Genomic DNA, 19,746 nt, shown 5'->3' on the forward strand with positions numbered 1-19,746 from the left:
ACCCCTTTACGGCAACCCCTAGAATCTCTCTCCTCTCATGCGCTCAACCCAAAACACAAAAAAAAAAAAAAAAAATCCATGAATCACTCTCTCCCAGCTTTGCTGTATTTGTCCTTCTCCCAAACTCACTTCCAGTGGCTTACGCATTTGCACAAGCCCTCTTTGCGTTTTCTTCATTCTTTGGCTTTTATAGCAACTCATTTTGGGTTTTGCACAAACACCTCTCTCTCTCTCTCTCTCTCTCTCTCTCTCTCTCGGCATCTTAGGTTTGCCGTAAACCCACACCCAAAAACAAAAACAAAACCTCTTTCTCTCTCTCAGCAAACTCATTTCCTTTGTCGTGATAGCCCAAAAACAAAAAAAACTCTCTTTGTCTGTCTTTGTCGTAAATCCTAGATCTACAACCCCAAATCCCTTATTCCTTCTTTTCTCTCTAATCCCTAAATCTCATCCCTAAACCTTTATTTTCTCTATTCTATATTTTTTGGCTTCTTTGTCCTTCCACCCAGAACCTCAAATCTCAACTCCAAATCCCTTATTTTCTCTTTTCTATAATTTTTGGTTTGTGTTTGTGTAGATCTACCCCCCAAAATCCTTTTTTCATTCCCAAACTCCACCCCAAATCCTTTGTTTTTTTTTTCTTTTCTATATTTTTGGCTTGTATGGTCTTTCTCTTCATCTTCAAGGTGCCCACCAAGTGTTATTGAAATGTCCAAGAGAGGTGTGGTGCCTTATTGTCTTCTTTTCACTGCATGTTGAAGGTATTCGGCCTTCAACTTGAGGGGGAGTGCTGTCATGTAGTTCTTTTCTTGTTGTCCTCATTCTAGTTTTTCTTGGTGTTGTTTTTTCTTGAGGGAGTGTTATCTTGGTGTGTCTTTCTTGTCTTATTTTATTGTCTTGTTGTCTCCGGACTCATGTAGTCTCGCCCGAGGAGGAGTGTTGTTGGTTCTTCATGTTGTTTGTCGTTCCTCTCCACACTTAGTGGTTCTTGGTGTGATTCTACTGATGTTGTTTACCCTTCTATGTCTTGTTTCCTCCTCTCAGTGCCAGTCCTTCGTATTGGTCATTGTTTCTTCTTCGCGTCCTTCGTATTGTTCCTTGCGTAGTTTTACGCATTCATCTTATTGTCCGGCTATATGCCTTATCTGCCCCCAGACGATGTGCTTTCCGCCATCGTTGGTCGGTGTACTCTTCAAGCGACGATGTCCATGCCGTCAACCTTGTCACCAGACGATGGTTTCCCCATTGTTGGTTGGTTCTCTTCAGACAACAGCTTCGACTTTGTCTCCAGATGATGGTTTCCCCATCGTTGGTTGGTTATCTTCAGGCGACGATGTTCATGCCGTCGACCTTGTCTCAAGACCATGGTGTCCCCATCGTTATCTTCTTCTTCATCTTCTTCTTAGCTTTAGGTGACGATGTTCATGCCGTCGACCTTGTCTCCAGACGATGGTGTCCCCATCGTTGGTTGGTTATCTCCTTCTTCATCTTCTTCTTATCTTCAGGCAACGATGTTCATGCCGTCGACCTTGTCTCCAGACGATGGTGTCCCCATCGTTGGTTGGTTATCTTCTTCTTCATCTTCTTCTTATCTTCAGGCGACGATGTTCATGTCGTCGACCTTGTCTTCAGTCGATGGTTTCCCAATCATTGGTTGGTTCTCTCCAAGCGACGGTTTCCTCGTCGACTTTGTCTCCGATAGTTTCCTCATTGGTTGGTTATTATCTTCTATTGGCGTTGTGCTGCTTAAATGGTATTCCCGCTCATGGTGCTTTGTCCTTGCTCATGTGCACGTCTTTGGTGTGCCTTTTTGCTCAATGGATCGTTGGTATTTCCCTGCTGAGGTGTCTCTGTTCGATCTTTCATGGTTTGCAGATTTATTCGTCGGGCTCTCATTCAAGGGAGGCCCTGTTATGTTCGTTCACTCCGTAGTACTGCTTCAGGAGGAGCTGTTCCTTTTTTGTGGCCTCTGAACTCGGCGATTGATGGTGGCCGTTGTCTTTTATTATTATGCTTTCATTATGTATTCACCACGCCAACTTGAGGAGTGATGGACCAAGCTGGATGTATGTATGAGCTTATTGTACTTTTTGTTTTTTTTTTTATGTTTGTTGTAGTTTCTTTGTAGCAAGCTGGAGTTCCTTAGTTATATACACTCCAGCTTGAGGGGGAGTGTTGAATAACATGTAAGGGTAGTTTAGATATTACTTGTAGTTTATAGGGTATTATAGTCATTGTACATTGTTGCCCTATTTGGGGCCTATACATACATCGTTTACATGAGGAGCTCCCTAGTGGAGACTTCCCATCTTCTCAACTCTTCTTCTTCTCTTTAACCCTAATCTCATTTCTAACAATTAGAAAGGAAAAGAAAGAGATATAGAGACAACTAACAAATTACAGAAGATAGAGGCACGCAATTAAGACATTAAAGATGAGGCAAAGGTCTCCTCACATCCAGATTAGATAACCTGATCCCTTCGGCCAAAGCATCTGCACTGCTATTGGCCTCTCTAGACACGAGAAAATCAAACTTCTTCCCCTTTTTAAGTTCTCTATCTTATTGAGTAACAAATTCAACTGCTAGAGTCCTCTGTTGCTTTTGATTTCCATTTGAGGCCAGTAAGAGTCGCCTCCAACGCTGAGAAGCTCTTGAAATCAGGATTGGTAGATCTGAAAGTAGTCTAGAGGGCCCTCGTTTCAGCCTCATTAGAATCTACAACTCCCAAAGGCCTTGAAAAGTCCCTAAGTTGAGGTATCACCCACTCCTGCAGGACTAGGATTCCCCAATGAACATCCGTTGAAGGTAAGTTTAATCATTCCAGTAGGAGGGGGTCCAAGTAGTCGTCCTTAGATGTTTCCTTATCCCATCCTAGATAGTTTCTTTCCATTTTCTGAAAAAAAAAATGAACAGCCCCATAAATTTTTCATTTTTGATCATCCAGCTAGCAATGAGGAATTTACTTCCCACATGATTCTTTCGACAATAAAACTTTGACCCTGGAATGAATTTTATTCCTTTCCTGCCAAAGCGCCCAAAAAAGAGCACAAGGAGTCCAATATTGCAGAAAGACCTTTCAATTAGCCAGAGTCTCCATCAAGGCATTCGACCTTAGGGGAGGAGCACAACAAAAATTCTTTAGCCAATCTAAGAGAAACATCATTGCATTTGAGGTAGATTAAAAAACCCATGATACATGGAAGCAATAACTGATGGTACAATCAAGAAAAACCCAACTTGACTTTCTGAAAACCTAACATAGAAGCTTCTAGCAATCCCCAGAAAAAATTGGAACAATGGTGAACAGTCCATGAGGAAAAGACAATGAAAGGGGGGAAAGGAGAATCGAGGATCGGTGGACAGTCTCCAGGTAGTAGCAGCGGGCGTAGAAGTGGTACTGATCGAGAGCTGGTAAAGATGTTGGCTAGAGAAGATAATGGGGTTGAGGTCTGTTCCAGAGGATGTAAGAGATTCCTTTTTTCTAGCTGAGGCTCACATGTGTACCATCTGGGATATTGGATCTGCAGTTGTTGCATTCTGTAATTTCTGTTATATATTTCTTGTCATAGAGAAGTGTTGGTCCAATGCAAACCAGAATCTGCCTGGGGCGAAGCCTGCATCAGAAGGTGCCTTTGACACCCAAGACATGGAGTAGACGACTAGGTGCTCCATGTGAGGATTACAGCCCCAAAGGTGGTGGGCCACCATATATTGGACTTGAAAGAGCATCCAGATGGCCCCACTTGGTCGTTCGGAGATGTGGTTTTTGGGCAAGGAACCCGTGGAGGTAACGATCTAGAGAAGAGCATGATAGGTATGACCAACGTTTCAATCGCGTCAATTAGAGCTAGCATTAGGATAGAGTTTCTGAGTGCCTAGGTGGTGCTTTGGTAGATTTTTCCACTCCCCTCCATGTTTTGGAAGAGTGGGTGGCATAGAGATGGAACATTAAAGAGAAATAGGTAATGTCCAAGAGAAACTTCTCGATGATGCTCAAATTCTTTTTCTGCTTCCTTCTCCACAGATGTACAACAAATAGTGGGTTCCTAGTCTTCCAAGGGGGGCATTTCTCCCAATTCACGAGATAGCCTTCTTAGGCAACGAACGGGAAAAGATGATCTGTGTACATGTTCATGGAGTCGCTCTCCATTTTTTGGAAATGGATACATTTATGGCTATTGGAAATCACCCCGAGGTTGTTATCTCTCAGATAAATCATGCTACTTCGGATGTGGCTTGAGGGTGGCTCGCCTCTCCCTATGAATGCCTGATAATTATCCAAGAATTATAAGTTAGGCTAGAAAATGAGCACCATTGGATTTTGGTCTTAGAGGAAATCTGTTGCATTAGATCGGAGAGTGGTGTCAACCGGAGGCCAGAGGACTTCAAGGTTTCTAGTTTTGGTTTGGGACCCTGGATTGGACCAAATGGAGTCTTGCATTGATCTAAGTTACTAAGTCGAAATGGATGATACCGGTGGGATGTTGCTCGTGATTACAGGGTGCAGAGTGGGAGCCTGAAGTCAGAGGCAATGATGTGTCACCCTTTGATCATCTTGATTTTGGTCCATAGAGTTCTAAGATCAAGAAATAAGGTTCTAGTGGGAGCCTGAGGTCAGAGGCAGTGACGTGTCACCCTTTGATCGTCATGATTTAGGTCCATAGAGTTTTAAGATCAAGGGCTAAGATTCCAGCAAAACTTACTATTGCAATAACATTTGATATTTTTGGATGAATGAAAAGAGTACTTTCGACGGGTTTGATGTTAAAGGAGCTGTGTAGAGTAGTTCTACGAGTGCTAAATGGTGTAATGCTACATAATTAAACAATATGATATTGTTCAACTACTTTCAACCTATGTTACACGGATTCTTCTAAATCAGCGAAAAATCAGTGCTGGACCCGTCTCTGATTCCAATACTTTAGGATTCGCAAAAAAGACAACTCTAGAGCTCTTTTATATGTTTTTTCTAAATACTACTGCCACAACTTTATAATTACCGCATGTTTTGAGTTCTACTCATCCTAATAGGAGGTTTCTTAAATGGATATAAAAAATTATATCTACCTAACCTATTAAAATGTTTAATATATTACTTTTTATAACCATATTATTATGTGATTATTCAAAAAACCATATCATTATGTAAAAGAATTGAGAATTGATTAAAATATTTTAGCAAATCCACGAATCGTTCTTTTTGAGGTTTTCCGAATCAGACACTTGATACCCGCGTCAGATTCCGATAATCGTACTCGTACTGACAGTGATTGGTGGTTTTTGTTTACTTTCGTATGAATTTTCAGCTGGACTTTTACCAGGGTGTGTTTAGTTGCATAAAAGTCAAAGTCGGGATGGCTTGGGGTTTTGCGTAGTGTTAACTTACCAACTTCTCCAAAAGCTTAAGCTGTTGGAGAAAGGCGTTATTTATCTTTTATACTTTAACACTCCCCCACACGTGTGGCCCACTTGGCAAACACGTGGCACATGTGGTCCCACTTTCGGCTGACCATCGCATGTGGATTTTTGCTATCCGGGAGGTTTGAACTCGAGACGTTTGGCTTTGATACCATTTTAACTAACCAACTTCTCCAATGCTTAAGCTTTTGGAAAAAGGCGTTATTTATCTTTTATACTTTAACACTTAGCATTTGAGTGCCCACGTCGACAAAGCCCCTTCTTGGTTGCCAATATAGCATTGAAATCTCTAGAGACTATCAGGGATGTCTCCTGGTTAATCATTCCATGTCTGATGATGTGCCACCCTTGTCTCCTCCCTATAAAATCCACACCGGAACCCACAAAAAAAGGTGGAATTTTGTTTGAATTTCTTGGGAATGATGCTTTTTCTCTATCGCTTTCTCTCTATTCCCTCTCTTCTCTCTATATAGGGAATGACATGCCCTACCACTATTCTTCAAGGCTGAAAATCAAACACTACTTACTACTATACTACGAGGTAAGTTTCAGGGAAATCCAAGGCTTGTCTTCTCCCTGTTGACTACTTACCCCACTGCTCTACGAGGAAAATACCTGCAACAGGTGGAAATTTTAATTGGGTAGTGAAATTATATTGCTGGAAGTTTTATTTTCCTGCATCAAGAAGTATTTCCGGATATCGGATGCATCCACATAGAATCAACAAGTTAATATAAAAAACAGCATTTATTAGGTTACAGATATTTTCCTTTGTTACAATGTGCTCATTGTGGCATGCAACATTTACATCGTAGTAGGATAGTTTGTTTAAACCTAGTGGAGGAAATTGCCATGCATTTCATCATACATTTAAATACTCTTTTCAGGAATAACAATAAAATATATCATTTCACCTTCAATCATTTAAAGAATACTAGGGAAATTTTATCTAATGGTAGCAGCAATCCTCATACTAGGAAAGAAAGGAATGACCAAGTGAGAAAAGATGTGAAAATATTTACCAAAACACAGAAAAGTACCAAATTTGTACAACTAGTAAGTACCGAAACCAAAAGAAAAGCTAGAGAAGTAACATAATTGTAAAAGAAAATGAAAATATTTATGGACGACAAGTTAACTGCACTTACATTTTCATGATTCATATGACGTAGAAGCTTAATTTCTCTTAGTGTCCTTTTGGCATCAATTCGGTTGTCAAATGCATTACCAATCTTCTTAATTGCAACTTCTTCACGCGTCACAGAATTCATGGCAGCGCTGTAAAGAGAGGAAGTGTGTAATGTGTGTGAAAGAAAGAGAGAGAGAAAATCGTATCTATCCTCTGCCAATATAGGAAAATAGAGACTATGTGAAAATGCTACCTTTGTTATCGATACAAGTTGAATAACCAGGACACACACACACACACACATCAACAAAATCTTGTATTACGACAGTACTGATAAAAAAACACTGATTATTTTACATTCCTATATGTATGTGCAAGTGTGTGCAACGGTGTGTGTGTGTGTAGGGCTCACATTTTCTAGTCCGTCGGACCAGATAAGTTATCTGGTTTGTCGACTAGAAATAGAGAGGGATCTATGTTGATGGGTGATCCAAAACATTCATTTGTTGGCCGTCGACAGAGTCCGTTTTAAACCTCCACAAATCAAAGGGTTAGGATGATCCTATGGAGATGATTTTTTGGGCACACCTAATCTATGTCAGGGCCATCAAATGAATGTTTTGGATCACCCAACAACATGGGCCCCGCTATGTTTTTGGTCGTCGGACTAGATAAGTTATCTAGTCGGGCGGACTGGAAACTATTTTACCATATATAATTTCTCATCTCAAATATATATATATATATATATATATATATATATATATATGAGGAAAAGGATTGTACGCTCGAGCGTACCAAGCTTATGGTACGCTCGAGTGCCCAATCACATGGGTCCCACATTTTTTGTGGTGATCCAAAGCATTCATTTGCAAGGCCCTATCATAGATAGGGTGTGTACCAAAAATCAGCTCCATTGAATCATCCTAACCCCTCCAAAAGTGGAGGGCAAAAATGGGCAGATTTGTGGACAAACAGTGTCTGTCCATTTTGACCTCCACAAATGGATGGGTTAGGATGATCCTATGGAGCTGATTTTTGGTACACACACCATCTATGTAAGGGCCTTTCAAATGAATGCTTTGGATCATCCTAACAAAGTGGGCCCACATGTGATTGGGCACTCGAGCGTACCACAAGCTTGGTACACTCAAGCGTACAATTCTTTTCCTCTATATATATATATATATATATATATATATATATATATATATATTATTTTATTTTATTTTTTATTTTTTTATTTTTTTATTTTTTTTTGAAAAATGACAAATATATTCATACCAGCAAGATATACAATGGGGACCAGTAGTCCCACTAGAAGTACATAATATAAATTGCCCAGGAGCATTCTCCTAGGCCCAATAGAAAACCCTTTCCCCCTAGTGCTATTTCCTTTACATTTTTTCCAAAACACTAAACAAGTTCTTCAAGCACAAAAACCCCCCTAGAAGGCAGATGTATTTCCAATCCTTCTTGGGGGATGATCATGGTATTTGCGTTTCATGCCACCATGGACTAGTTTCGTCTAAGATCTTCCAAAAATCTTCAAACAGGAAGGCCAACTTGCTTTACTATTATCCTATGATTTGGCCGACACTTAGAATTTATTGTTGACACACGCGTCGTGTTGTGTCCGACACGACACCTGTGTCCACACGTGTCGACACTCTTTTAGACACTTTTAAATGTCTGCTAGAAGTGTTGGTAACTTTATATGTATGTGTGTATGGACGTGACACTATTTATAGATTTTTAGGGGTTAGCCATGTCAGACACCCCCTATCCGTGTCAAAACTTAGCACGCAAATCTATATATGCCAATCAAGATTATATATACTTTCTATTTTAGCCGTGTCCCCGTTTCTAAATTTTGGGGGTTTGCCGTGTCCGACACTCTATGTTGCATGGATTCGGATTCGCGTGTCGGGATCCGACACGGCTTCGAGGTCTTGGATTCGGCAAGCCCCCAAAAGTAGGATTCGGATTCGGAAATTCTTAAATAAAATAAAATTATCAAAATTTAAAATTTAAATATGTATATATATATATATATAGAGAGAGAGAGAGAGAGAGAAAATAAAGTATGTGCAGCTGCACAGATAAGCTATCTATGCATGGGATCCAAAGCATGGGGGGCCCACATTTTTTGGGGGATCCAAAGCATTCATTTGGAAGGCCCTTCCATGGATAGGGTGTGTACCAAAAATCAGCCCTATAGGTTCATCCTAACCCAATCAAAGTTGGAGGGGAAAATGGACAGACATATATAAGTAAAGCGGAATCCTCTAAGGTGTGGTGGAGCCACGTGTCAGCCCCTCCTTTATCCCGCAATTTTAAAAAGCCCTCTTTATCACGTTTTGGAAAATCTTCTATTATACGGAAGAAAGCTATTAAATCTCCTATTAAAAGCTATTAATTCTCCTCTTATATCTCTTTCTCTCTCCTAACTCTGTCATCGCAATTAAATCTCCCTCTATCACGAGGAGAATGTTAAAAGTCAAATTTTCTTTTTTCCTTTTATATTTCCGTTTTCTATTTTCTACAAGTCTCTTCATATCCCATAAATTGCGGGAAATAGAATCATTTCTTTATCTTATCTATATTTATTCTCATTCTCATCTTATTTTTCACGCGACGTTTCCTCTTCTAGGACGATCCCTTTCCAAACGCTCGCAGTAAACACACGTAAATCCAACGTTTTCTTCTTATATTTACCTTATTGATCTCGACTGCTATCTGTATCAAAATGCAAAAACAATAAAATAAAATTTGCTGCTTACCGATCCATGTGGTTGTCCCCGTGCAAACTCTCGGCTTCTGGGTTAGAGGCTCCTCGTGACCATCTGTGGGTTTCTTCCCACACTTTCGAGGCTACCTTCCCTACTGTATGGGAACTGATGCTGATGCTCTGTTTATTATATGTAGTTTTTAAATTTCTTAGATAATGGGGTTCAATTACATCACAGTTGTTTCTGCTTCAGGATGTAGCGGGTTCGGACTTCAGATTCTTTTGGTAAAGTCAATTGATTGCTGGCCTTTTTTGTTTTTCTGCTCAGTTTCCCTTCCATGTTTATAAATACATTAAGCCACATCCAAATCAGACTAAACAACAATGTTATGGTTAGTTGTTATAGGTCTGACCCCAAAACACTAAAAGAAAGACATGGCGAAGGGTTTTGAGGCGAGGAGTGTGCGTGTACGATTCGTAATTTGAGACCTACTTCAAAAAAAGTACAAATCATATTTTCTAATTTTTATATGGACTATACAAATAGCACCTCTCCTGTGTGCTCAATTTCCCTTCCATGTTAGTCTATTTTTGTGAAGTAGGTCTATTTTTGGTACACACCCTATCCATGGAAGGGCCTTCTAAATGAATGCTTTGGATCCCCCAAAAAATGAACCAATAGGACTGATTTTTATACCCATGCACAGATAGCTTATCTGTTCAGCTGCACATACTTTATTTTCTCATATATATATTCATGAAAATTTTGAGGACAGAGGGTTGTTGCGAGTTTTGTATTAAGAGAGTCAAAGGAGGAAGGAGGTCGATGTTCAAGCACTAGGGTTTTTATTAAAAGAGTAAGGGTTGTGCTTTAATATAAAAAAAAGTTAAGAAAAACATTTAAAGAGACAATGATGAATCAGATTCGCCCGAAAAAAACAGGATTCATACAAGACATGGCTACGACAAGAATCCAGGTGTGTCCTACGTGAATCCATTTCCGATTCGCATGTGGAGACATGTTAACACGGATTCGGCATAGGGGGGCAAAGAATCCATGCAACATAGCCGACACTTCATGTCCGTGTCCACAAATCATAGCTATTATCCAACATCAGAACCCCGAGCCCACAAATATAGACGCAAATCTATATACGCCAATCCTAAGAAACCTTTCGTCCAGAGGAACCAATCAAAAAAGGTGAGGATTACTAGCTTCTGAGAGCATTTAATTCCCTTCTACTACTTCCCGGAGTTTTTCTTTTTTTTAACCAGGAGTCCCTTTTTTCTATGTCTAAGAACATTTTCTTTGTTTCTTCAATATTTTCTCGCTATCCTACTCCCAGGTGATCCCCCAATTTTGACATTTTTTCAAAATCCTCAGAGGTTACCCTTTCCTCTATGTCTGACGAAGCTTCCCTTTCTTCTTCTGAAGTCTCGTCTTCAGGATTCAACATCTACCTTTCTTCCTCAGAAGTCTCCAACCCTCCTTCTACTGATTGCTGCTCTCCCTTCTTAATGCAAGATTTAATTTTCCCACTGAGTTCCACTTCCATTGAGTCTCTTGCCATCTTGGATCCTTCATCCGGGGGGATTATTTCCTTCTTCTTTGCCATTGCTCCTGCCCTATTAGCCTCCGGCCATTCATTACTTACCAGCCTATTCTTTTCCTTACAGTGATGCTGATTAGGTAGAGGGACGCTACCTTCCTTCCCAGGAGCTGGTGGTTCTGAAGGTCTGTCTTCGAAAGCCGCGGCATTCTGGCTAAGTTTTGAGAGTTGGAGTTTCTTGAATTCTTTTGCAATCTCGCTTCTCGATGTGGATTCATGATAAGAGCTTCCTTTTTTTTGTCCTCGACCTCTTTTTTGATGCACCCTTCTTTTATATTTACACCTTCCCGTCCACTCTTCAGAGAACCGCGAGACCCTTGATCTCTCATAATTTTCTAGCATTTTTATTATATTTTAAACAAACTGTTTCCTTTCTTGGTCCTTTCTTTTTGAGACATTTCTTCCCCACCGTTTCCTGGGAAACGTGGACCCAACTTTCCTCCCTTCTCTTACATGGAAAGGGACTTTGGTCTTATTGAGGCGGCTTGAAGAGAAGACTTTATTTATACCGAAACTTTGCAATTTCCATTCATTTTCACCTTTCAAGACGAGGTGACTCTTCGCAAGAATTCTGAAGTCACAACTGCGAGAAATCTTTTTGAAGCCCAACTGCAAATTTTTTTAGGCTACTCCTACTCTGAGATCCTTAATCCCCTTATGATTAGAGGCAGCACCTTTAAGAGCCTCCGGGCCACGATTTAGACCACCTCGGTCCTGACAAGCGTCTTCGTAAGAGAAGGCATTAAATGCTGCCTGCTTAGCAGACTCTATCCTTGGCCTAAGGGATCCAGCTAGTGAAGTCTCAGTTACCAAATGGTTGGGTGAAATTTGAATTTTGAATTCAAAGGTTCCTTTTGGCCCTCCAGATCTTGCCTCAGTCCGCCATACATTCCCTCCCCAAAAAATAAAATTGTACCTTCATCCGGTGCCAGAGGGAGAAGGCCGGTGATATTGAAGAATAGCAATCAGATATGATATGAATTTTGAGGTTCCGATCTGAAATATGATCAAAACCCTCTATAATTTTTTTGTAGAGCCATCGGAGGTTTGTTAATAAAGAAAAGCAATCAGATATGATACAAATTTGAGGTTGATTATTCTTTTCTTTTTTTTCACGGAAGAATGATTTAAGGCCATTATTATAAGTGAGTTGAATAATGAGGGAAAAGAGAGACTTACCTAAAAATTATCTCAACTATGGGAAGCAGTCACAGTGACCACCCAAGTTTGATGATCGCCATCGTTAGACTCATGGGAGAAAATATCGTGCATGGGCTCAATCGGAAAGACTCACTTTTCCTACATGAAGAAACTAGCACTACAATATTGCGTCGTGTTAACTAGAATTTTTTGCATGTAAAATCAAGTGTTGTTTAGCATACTAGACCAAAACATATGGAGGTCAATCACTGCTACTCCATCAAGAAATATATAGCCGAACAAACCAAGTATCATGTACCATCAAAGGATCAGATAACAATTTCAATAGCTAAGACCAAGAGGCTTTCCTAAATAGACAAACATAAATAAGAAGTGTTGAGAGGAAATCAGTCTGTGATTGGATTGTCCCTTTCCGAGCCATCATTAATAAAGGGGTTTTGTTACCATACAAACTATATGCATTGGGTTGAGTTCATACGACCTCGATTACGCATCTTGCACTTCTACGGTTCTACCTTCCACGGAACATAGCATAGGAACTAATTCCGAAAGTTAACTCTATTATTGTTTGTGGACTCTATGAACCATTGCTTCCCTATCACAGTGTTTAAAAACTCGTCCCTGGTAAAACTGTATTGACTAGGAGAAGTTAATGATTAAAACCAAGTTGACTCTAGCAAAGTTAATGATTGACACGACGAGTCCTCTACTGACTTGAGCAAGTCAAAGGAGTTCCTATTAACTGGGAAATTTTAAACAGTCGGTCCATCAAATTTGAGAAAGAACCTAGTAAGTAATTGACTGGGAAATTGTAAACAGTTGGTCTATCAAATTTGAGAAAGAACCTAAGCAAACAAGGGTAAAATTAAGTTAATATCCAACTAACTTGCGTGCATACTAATGATAAAACCAGATGTACCATCAGCTAGCAACTCTTTCCAACGACAATCAAGGGCATGCACTCGAAACCTTTCTCCAATACTAAGTTTAACAAGCATAACTGAATGAGCAGCATGTAATTTGAAGGGATTACAAACACACATCAACATACATTTGAACGGAGTGGTAATAATAGTAAATGTAAATAACACCCACCATCCAACCATGTTAAATCAACTCTGAAAAGGTGGAAAAGTAATCATATGGCCAAAAGAGTATAAAAGTTTGTGTGATTAGCAGATAGCTTTAGGTACTGAAAGTTACATTTATAACCAATCCAATTAAATTCAACACCTTGGAAATATTTCAGTTAGGCTGCTTACAGCAGGTAGGGAGCTTAGTGATGAGATGAGTGATGGCATGCAAGAACAATTTAGGTTTTAATGTTTCCCATTACATAAATTTCTTAATTAGAATATCCTACAAAATCCCAAATCATATTTGGATGTCTGTGGAGGGTCACGCTCCATACTTGTGTCGGGATCCAATACTTGTATCTGAACCAAGGCAAAATCAAGATTGCCCAGTTCTCTAAGGGTCTGTTCGGTTATTTTAGAAGGTAGGAAAGACAAGAAAAGTGAAGTGCTATTGTAGTGAAGTAGAGCTACAGTAAATTAGAAGTGCACTTCATTGGGGTGCTTGGTTATCCAAAAACAAAAGTTTTATGAAATTGTATTTCACTATCAAAACGAGGAGCATAAATGGGTGCTAGTATCAAACCTCCGAGCAGAAAAAGAAAAAAAAATAAAGTGAAACTTTTCATTTCACGGAGAATTTTTTAGTTACTTTTCAGTGCCACCTAAGCAGACAAGTAAAGTTGAGCTTTACTTCAGTTTTACTGACAAGGAAACAACCAATTGCTGATGTGGCATGGATAAACCCCCCAACTTTACTTGGATTTCACATTAAAGTAATCAAACTAAACATACCCTAAGTGGATCAATGTGAATCTGGATATGTGGATAGCCCTTTGTTTCATCCAATATACAATAAGCTAAAGCACATGTTGTGTAAGTGCTCTTTTCAACATACTTCATCTTTGTTGTAGAAAAACCGAGAAATAACTTCTTGAATATGGATCGAACACGATGTGCAGCAAAAATGTCAGGAAACGATGCAAGAACACAATCACACAAGAAAACATGGTTTATGTGGTTTGGCAGTGCCTACATCCACGAGGGAAGATTTTTCACTATTTCGGTCTAGGCTTACAAACTCTCTTCTTCTTGGCCAAGAAACACAAAGAAAAAACTCAAAAACATAACCCTAACATGTGGCTTATATGCCCCTTCCAAAAAAAACATGTGGCTTATATATCAATGCCACTAAATGAAGAAATTTACCGAAATACCCTTTAGAGGAAATCTGAAGATTAAATTTTCCCACCAAGGCGCTGCCTCTAGCATCCCCAGCTAGCTAACCGCGTAGCTCAACGAGTGTGCATCACGCACATTGGTCAACAAGGTCCTATATAATGCCAGAATACAAGACATCTGCATAGCATTTTTCATGAGACCGTGTGTAAAGCATATCAAATCTACCATCAACAAGGTTCATTCAAACAATAATCCCAAATCATAAATCAAATGCATTGCAATAAGATCACTCCTTCCTCTAATTAAAATAAATCCACAAAACCACAAACATCTTATCCATGAGTAGAAACAAATGAAGCATATTGGTTGCACAAAAGCCGGGATGGCTTAGGGGTTTTGCTTGGAATTTAGGTGCTACGCCAGCAAAATCCCTACACATTAAAAAATAGCTCCAAATTCACATGGCTTTGAACTTCCCGACTCATGACAACACAATTCCACATGATCTTATAAAATTGTTGCGTATCTAGATGGTTCCCACTTAGAGTAAATTAGTTTATATTTTGTAGATTTTGGAGTTTGCTTTCCTAGTTGTTCGGTATGGGTAGGATTCTTAGACATAAGGGTTAGGGCTTTTAGATTAGCTTAGGTAGGAGTTTTAGAGGAAGTGGTCAAGTGGCTGCCAAGTGGGTTTTCCATTTGGTATCAATGAAGAATTTCAAACTCAAAATTGTGTTTTTGCACAAAAAGGAGGACTTGCCCTTCCCTCGAAGTGGGTCGAGGGGCTGATCTTCCCTCTAAGAAGATCAATCACATTGCAAACCAATTTGGGTCGTAACAAAAATCCCCAAAACCCAACTGAAATTTAAACAATTCATATAAAAAACACCCAAAAGAGACAAGTCTTGGAATAGTGATATGCCAAACAATACACCTAGAAACTAGTCATAAATCAAATGCATTGCAATAAGATCACTCCTTCCTCTAATTAAAATAAATCCACTACACCACGCACATCCTGTCCATGAGTTAAAACAAATATAGAAAAGGCCTAAATCTAACAAACATTCAGAACCCCCACCACCACAATCATAATAAATAAAAGTTTGTCATATTAGTCCCAACTGATACTTGGGTGAATCCTAATGAGAGCACCAATTACTCTCTAATTAAACCTGCAGGTAAAATCCAAAAAGAAGCAAGAGATCTAAGCAAAGATGGTTCAATCAAATATCAATCAATAAAGAACATCCGTACACATTAACAAATAGCTCCAAATTCACCATGGATCTGAACTAGTCAACTCGAGAAAACACAATTCCACATGTTCTTATAAAATCCCCAAAACCCAACTGAACTTTAAACAATTCATATAAAAAAACACCCAAAAACAGACGAGTCTTGGAATAGTGACATGCTAAACAAAACCCAAAACCTAGAAACTGGTCAAAAGAAGTATAAACTTAGAAAATAAATCTCACCAGACAATCCCACAAGCCCCTCTACCAACAGGTCTTATGGGGGGAACATATTTTGTAGAGACCTCGAAGAGATTCCCATAAAGATTGTACTGAACATATCGACCACCATGAGTAGGAATTCCCTTTATATGAGGATCAGTAGTACCAGAACTAGACTCTGCAGACAACATTTTTTTGCGAAATTTTGTATGGGTGGAAAATCTAGATGTGGGTTTTGGACAGAAACGAGAGAAATTAGCAGTGGGGATTGGGAAGAAAAGTAGATGAAGATGGTTCTTCTTTTTTTTCCTTCCTTTTTCACCTTTGAAATTTCCTAACCATAGGTTTGAAGTTTGAAGCTTGCCAAGTCATTTCTTTAAGCTAGAAAGCATCGCAAGTCCGTGATATGAAATCAGACCATCACACTCTCACCCTTTTTTATTATGATTTTTGAGTGTTTTGAGTCTGTTGACTTTGCCTCTCTCCCTGTCTCTCTCTCTTATATGAATGTTAAAAAAAAATAACGGCACGAATCTTAGGATGATCCAAACCGTCCATTTGATGGGCCATAACACACCATAGGATGATCCAAACTGTCCATTTGATGGGCCAAAACGTAAATAAGTTGTGCCCAAAGAGTCATTTCATAGGATGATCCCAACCTTCTGATCTATAGAGGTTTCTATAATATGCAGTTCCTCTATAGATCGGAGGGCTAGGATCATCCTATGTAAAGGATTTTTTGGGTCCAACCTATTTACCTTGTGGCCCATCAAATGAGTGGTTTTGATCATCCTATAATGTGGGCTGTACAGTAATTTTTGAAAATACTGGACTGTACTGGCTCGTTTTTATTATGCTTTTGCTTTTGACTTGCTATTTGTATTTCAAAAATCCAAATGATGGTTAGTTTAAGATTAATTAAGTGGGATTTTCTAGGCAATTTCGCATAAAGCCATTTTTGAGGTTTGATTTTGCATCACCACAAATGAATTAAATGAATAAGACAAAATCTGGTAAAAAGTGAACCGGTGGTGGTTGTTGTCTCTTGCAAAAAGTCCCTAATTAACTTGAAAGGAAAAACACCTCCTTTCTGAAAATAAAGAGGACCACCTTCCAAATGACCAAACTAGCCTTTTTATATGGTTAAATTTTCTCTCAAATGCCATCACCACTATATCTACCACCAGCGGCCGGATCTCTCAATCCAGAGAATATGACTTCATAGGAAAATCAAAATTTGCCAAAGGTTTCACTAGTCGCATCCACTCACTAGATATTACTACGAAAATTTACCCTTTGTATAAGGCTACGTTTGGATCCCTCATGTTTTTGTATTTGGATTTGAGTTTTGGGTACAAAATACAACAATCATCCTCATGCTCATGTTGTACCAGAGAGGATTGTACGAGGGAGGGACGCCTAGCAAAAGAAATTTTGCATAGCTAGTCCTCTTTTGCATAGCTAGTCTGTCGCATGTCGCACCAGCCGCCTCATAAATGGAGACAACAGCTTTTGTCTCGATTCACGAGGTGGGTGGTCTGATATGGGACAAACCAGCCGCGAAATCCGATTTCGCCTTTTGTGATGGACGCTAGTAATTCCCTCAAATAATGTCTTCCATAACAGATTTGAAAATCAGATCATTTTCACTGCTGTAGCTGATTTGGAAATTTAGGATTTGATTAAGATCCAAATCTCAACTGCCAAATGTAAGAAATCCAAATCTAAATCTTGTGGGTATCCAAATGTGGCCGAGGGTATTTTGATCATTTGATGTCACACAACCGGCCCTGACAATTGACATCATCTGTCTTGTCTTCTTGCACGTGACATCATGACGTGAGCCCGTGTCTTTTTACTAAAACAGATTTAAGTTATTTTTGGAAGGGCACCCTCGCAAAAACCCAGCTGCAATTGTGCACCAATTGCCCCATGTCACCCAACCGCATTTATCATTCATTTCTGAGCGCAGCTATGGAAATTGCTTGCCTAACCCCCTACATGTCACATGACCAAGGTTTTAAATTTCAGTTTCGGTACCTATTTCAGACCCCAACAAAATCCAAAATTTCGGGCCGAAATTTGGTAAAAATTAAAAAAGAATATTTAATTCATTTCGAAACATTACTTTTTAAAAAAAGAATTTACATTTTCTCAAAATTTCGAACCGAAATCCCTGAAATTTAGCCCAAATTTGGTAAAGTCCGAAATCTCGGATTTCGCCAAATTTCGGTTTCGGTCTCCACCGAAATCCGAAATTTAAAACCATGCACATGACATAGGGAGAACACCTGACATAGGGAGAGGTGTTTTTGTCCTTCTAACGAAAAAAGGGGGGGAAATTAAAATAAAGCCTAATGTTGTCACCGTGTTAATAGTCGATTTGGATCCAGTGAGGCACCCTTGGGGCTGGATTTTTGCAATGGTGCTCTTGCAGTTGAGTTTTTGTAAAGGTGTGTTTGAGTTTTCCTTACGAAAAATATGTGGTTTTTTTTTTTTTTTTTTTTACATTTTAAAGATGATGAATGCTGGTGACAAACAAGATTTAGAGAATAGTTAGCAAAACGTGATATGGCAAACAAATGGGACAGGAAAAAACAAGTTTAATACGGTATTAAATAAAAAAAACAAAAAACGTAATAAACAAGATGGTCAAATAAATGAAAACACGAAAAACCATATTTAATAATTTAAAATTTTGTAATTTACAAAATTGACAAAATACGCTTAAAATTTCCTTAATCGTAGAAAGTTTTAAACAAAGTATTAAACGGCGAGCCTACAAAACATGTTTTTCGGGGGGAAAAAACACCCATCAAAACGAAGTGTTGCTAACTGATCTAAAGATGCACCTGAAGAAGCATTCTCTGTAACTCCTAGTTTTGGGGTCAATGATATTCAAAATACCAATTGTTTTATGCATGTTTGAGCTGCACATGTAGTCTAAGATTCCTCATTAAGAAAATAAATAAATGGAAGTGATATATTAGCCCCCTTTTTATTCCCTGGGCCAGCCCCATCAAGTGTATTTTTTACTACTCTATTTTCACTAAAAATGGGGAAAATATATCATTTCCTGAAATAAATAGTGTCTTTTACTATGCTGTGTGTGTTGGGCATGGTTCAAGGGTTTCCATCATCGACCATCAGTATGGATTACTGTTAGGCCTAAAATCGGTAACAGGTTATGGTAGGGCTGGGTGGTCCGGGCTAACGAGCCACGGCTGAATGGCTGGTTGAGTCCTGCGCTGCACAGAGCACAGACAAGAAAGAAAAGGGTCAGAGGACCAACCCGGAGTGATACTCCGGACGGGCGCTTCGACACTCAAGTCAGTATGAGCAGGAGTGTAGAGCAATGTCAGAGCAAAAAGCTTAGAGTTTTGGTTCTCAGTTTTTCAGGACCCTCACCTTAGCACAAGTGAAGGCTATTTATAGTGATTCTGGGCCACCTGTCTAGGACAGGTGGTAGTTCTGAGCCAGGTGGTGGCCTCTGTATGGACCAGGTTTCATACCTAAGGAGGGCAGATGGAGGTCCCTGATTGGTCCAGGTGTCACACCTAGTGGAGACAGGTGTTGGCCTTCCAACGGTCCTTGTGAGGGCCACGTGCCAGAAGCTAATTGGATGCTGAGTTCGGACCCCTCAGTGCTGAGTCCGGATTGCTGAGTCCGGATTCCCTCAGTGCTGAGTCCGGACCCTATCAGTTGCCCCCTGGTTCTTCAAGCCATGAAAGTGGCTAGAAGAAGCAAAGAGAAGGTAAAGACAGCGTCGGACCGGCCTTAAGACCTCCAGGCAGCTGAGGCCGGGCTCAGACTCAGCTAGGAGAAATAGTGGCTGGACAGGAGACTCCTGGCGCCCTGGCCTGGCCTTGGCGTTTAGCCTGAAGGAGTACGGCCGGGCAGAAGGCATTCGACTATCCAGCACGGCTGAATCTTTGACCAGAGGCCTGGGCGGCCAGGGGTCCTGGACGTCCTTGGTTC

The 19,746-nt window shown here is 39.8% G+C and overlaps 1 protein-coding gene across 1 annotated transcript in view; it reads right to left on the reverse strand.

Annotated features, from left to right (window-relative positions):
• MPK4 (MAP kinase 4) overlaps positions 1 to 16,236 on the reverse strand; it is a 46,346-nt gene extending 30,110 nt beyond the window's left edge. Inside the window, exons 1-2 of the mRNA XM_077389382.1 lie at positions 15,787 to 16,236; positions 6,568 to 6,697 (exon numbers count right to left, since the gene is read on the reverse strand). Coding sequence (XP_077245497.1) covers positions 6,568 to 6,697; positions 15,787 to 15,956 — 300 coding nt within the window. The 5' untranslated portion in view covers positions 15,957 to 16,236. The remainder of the gene's footprint in view (positions 1 to 6,567; positions 6,698 to 15,786) is intronic.
• Positions 16,237 to 19,746: the final 3,510 nt, after the last annotated feature.

The sequence above is a fragment of the Tasmannia lanceolata genome, unplaced genomic scaffold, assembly GCF_043159265.1.
Source record: "Tasmannia lanceolata isolate RefF3 unplaced genomic scaffold, GAP_Taslan_0.1 ptg000008l, whole genome shotgun sequence".
NCBI lineage: Eukaryota > Viridiplantae > Streptophyta > Magnoliopsida > Canellales > Winteraceae > Tasmannia > Tasmannia lanceolata.